A 3,630-nucleotide genomic window follows, 5' to 3' on the forward strand; every position below is an offset into this window, starting at 1 on the left:
AAGAGGATTAAAGAGCAAAATGGTATCAAGGGAGGGAGTTTCCTACCAGTGCCAAGAATGAGAACAGGTCAGTAGAGGAAAGAGATACGTTTGGTGGTTATGAAAGAGTGAGATCATCATTCATATGAACATCTCATTCCCAGGAGGTGGAGCTTGGAAAACATATATAAATGTTCTCACACCTCAATGCTGCACTATCTGCTCGAGCTCTTCCTACTCCTATTTGCTGGCCAGTTGGGTAAGTCAGACTATACTCAAACGTTTTTGTTGTAGCTGTAGCTCTTGTGCTGGTGTTAACATGGGTTGATGCACTGAAGAAGTGTCCTATCTATTTAGAAACAGATGTTGAGCCTCAATACAAGTAGAGATTTTATTTTAAACCTATTTACAAGTACCAGTGCTACACAGGGGAGGGATTGAATGTGTCCATGGTATAGCTAACATCATGTATGCCAGCCAAGCCACAACTAGTGACTAACTTGGCTCTAGATGTGAAAATACCTGGGGCTAGCACTAAGAAGGGGACACCATGGTTTTAGGAGCTGTTCAAACAGAGCAAAACGTTCATTAATTCCTACCCTAAAGAGCTTATAGTCAGGCAACTGAGGGAGGAATACTAGAAGACAGTCCTGGATGGTATGGTAAGTAGTTATGAGAGCCAGTTTGCTGCAGGCATCATGGCAAAATTGAATTTTAAGAAGGAGGTTGAATGGAAAGAATAAAGTAGCTTTGGAGATGTTGATAGAGAGGGACATCAGCAAAAAACCCTCATAGTGTGAAACCTCTTTGGCATGTTCAGGTTGCCCTTAGACATACAACCCCATAGGATCCAGCACTGGGGAAGACCAATGGCCTATTTGAGACTGGTGCCCTGCCTTCAGCCAGATAGCAAGTGCTTGGTATAGGGAACACCCTGTCATCCATCTGTGTAGAGGTGCATTGTGGGACTGGGAAGTGAGATGAGAAATTCCTTCTGCCCTCATTCACATGAGCTAGGTATGTTAGAGACCATAAAAGCCCATGCTAAACCAGGCAAAGGGAAAACCCCAGTGATTAAGATAGCAGAGCGTCTGTCTTGGCTGCTTGCATCACTGATGTCATGTCTCGTGCTAATAATTATTCCCATAAAAGCCTGTAAATGCCAAGGGTATCATTCTCCTGTCAGGCAAAACATCATAAACCCAGAGAGAGTGTGGATTTCTAATGCACTCAGTGTAATTACACAGATGTAGAGCCAGACCAAGAGGAGAAACAGGACCCATTTCTTGGGCACTGAGATGTTCCACAGGGTAACATGTTAGTAGTTAGCTTGGGGAGGGGGAGATTTCTCCTGGGTTTTGTTTCAGTCTGAGTTTGAAAAACCTCAAAAGAGGTAAAAATACAGAATGGGGAGAAGTGCAGGGCAGGATTTCTCCCATTAAACCTAGCTGAGCTGACTCCCATTTAATTGTTCAGTTGGATACATGTAAAAATCACGAGACAAAGTGGCAATATGAAGCTTGTTCTTGCTGACAACTGTTGTTTCCAAAGGCTGCTGCATGCACCCTTTGGGCCAACTGCATTTGCATACCATATGTAACCGCACCGTGATATTTCTTTCAGATTAGCTTGAGTCGTGCCAAGATGTCATCACACCAAATGCAGTGCAAGCAGAAAACCACTTTGCCTCCTCCCTTGTGCAAAGTGCCACAGAACCCGGGCCAGGACACAGTGCCACTCCCAGATCCAGTGCCACTGCCAGCTCCAATGCCAGAGCCAGGACCAGGAAAAACACCAGACATTAAGATACCAGAGTGTCCACCGCCACAACAGCAGCAATGCAAGCAACCTCCAATCATCCCACCATGCCCACCACCCTGCAAGGAGCCACCAGTGCCAGAGCCCATGCCATTCCCTGAGCCAGTGCCTTGCCCAGAAAAACCAGTGCCACTGCCAGTTCCAGTGCCGGAGCCAGGAAAAGGGAAAACACCAGACATTAAGATACCAGAGTGTCCACCGCAGCAACAGCAGCAATGCAAGCAACCTCCAGTAATCATCCCACCGTGTCCTCCACCCTGCAAGGAGCCACCTGTGCCAGAGCCCATGCCATTCCCTGAGCCAGTGCCTTGCCCAGAAAAACCAGTGCCACTGCCAACTCCAGTGCCAGACCCAGGACAAGGGAAAACACCAGACATTAAGATACCAGAGTGTCCACCGCAGCAACAGGAGCAATGTAAGCAACCTCCAATCATCCCACCATGCCCACCACCCTGCAAAGAGCCACTAGTGCCAGAGCCCATGCCATGCCCTGAGCCAGAGCCTTGCCCAGTGCCACTGCCAGCTCCAATGCCAGACCCAGGCCAAGGGAAAACACCAGACATTAAGATACCAGAGTGTCCACCACAGCAACAGCAGCAATGTAAGCTGCCTCCAGTCATCCCACCATGCCCACCACCCTGCAAAGAGCCACTAGTGCCAAAGCCCATGCCATGCCCTGAGCCAGAGCCTTGCCCAGTGCCACTGCCAGCTCCAATGCCAGACCCAGGCCAAGGGAAAACACCAGACATTAAGATACCAGAGTGTCCACCACAGCAACAGCAGCAATGTAAGCTGCCTCCAGTCATCCCACCATGCCCACCACCCTGCAAAGAGCCACTAGTGCCAAAGCCCATGCCATGCCCTGAGCCAGAGCCTTGCCCAGTGCCACTGCCAGCTCCAATGCCAGACCCAGGCCAAGGCAAAACACCAGACATTAAGATACCAGAGTGTCCACCGCAGCAACAGCAGCAATGTAAGCTGCCTCCAGTCATCCCACCATGCCCACCACCCTGCAAGGAGCCACCAGTGCCAGAGCCCATGCCATTCCCTAAGCCAGGGCCTTGCCCAGAAAAACCAGTGCCACTGCCAACTCCAGTGCCAGACCCAGGCCAAGGGAAAACACCAGACATTAAGATACCAGAGTATCCACCGCAGCAACAGGAGCAATGTAAGCAACCTCCAATCATCCCACCATGCCCACCACCCTGCAAGGAGCCACCAGTGAAGTGCCCACCGCCACAGCAGACCTGTCCCCCCATCCAACAGCAGCAACAAAAGCAGCCGTGCCAGTGGCCACCACAGCAGAAGTAAGCTGCAGATAGCTGCCGAAGCCTCAAAAGAAGAAGCCAATTTGGGGTACCTGTCTCCAGGGCTCAGTCCCTTGGTTCGTATTACCTCATCCTCTCATTTCTTGCAGTGTATAAAGGTATCTTGCGAAGTTGCCCAGCTTCCCCTGACACACTTGTTCTTCCCTTTGATAGAGCACTAGAGTTCTGTTACTAGCTAGCACAGGGTTTCTGGCTTGGAGGATGATCGGCTAGACAAGTTACTCTGGAAAGAAACTGTGAAAAGATGCTTTAAATCTCTAACTCTGCTCACATCTCCTAAATCCTTTCAAACTTGCAGCGCTGCAGCTGTAGATCTGGGGGGAGGTGAAAATTAGGGCTGTCTAAACTGATGTCAGTCATTCAAACTTAGCATGATAACAGGTAGCTGGTGAAGAGATACCATGGCCCGTCACATGGATCAATATTGTCTCGTATTGCCCAGTGCTCCATCCGTCCATCAGTATTTGCCTGCTGTCTCCTGCCTTATTCTTAGATCATACATTCT

The 3,630-nt window shown here is 49.4% G+C and overlaps 1 protein-coding gene across 1 annotated transcript; it reads left to right on the plus strand.

Moving 5' to 3' along the window:
• The first annotated feature begins 210 nt into the window (after nucleotides 1–210).
• Nucleotides 211–3,108, plus strand: LOC109293617 (extensin-like). Its single transcript, XM_019511688.1, has 3 exons — nucleotides 211–238; nucleotides 1,603–2,139; nucleotides 2,686–3,108. Exons 2-3 carry the CDS (start codon nucleotides 1,624–1,626, stop codon nucleotides 3,106–3,108), a joined length of 939 nt encoding a protein of 312 aa, XP_019367233.1. The 5' UTR covers nucleotides 211–238; nucleotides 1,603–1,623.
• The last annotated feature ends 522 nt before the right edge of the window (nucleotides 3,109–3,630 follow it).

This window comes from Gavialis gangeticus, unplaced genomic scaffold, assembly GCF_001723915.1.
Source record: "Gavialis gangeticus isolate Ggan-Ray unplaced genomic scaffold, GavGan_comp1, whole genome shotgun sequence".
Taxonomy (NCBI): domain Eukaryota; kingdom Metazoa; phylum Chordata; order Crocodylia; family Gavialidae; genus Gavialis; species Gavialis gangeticus.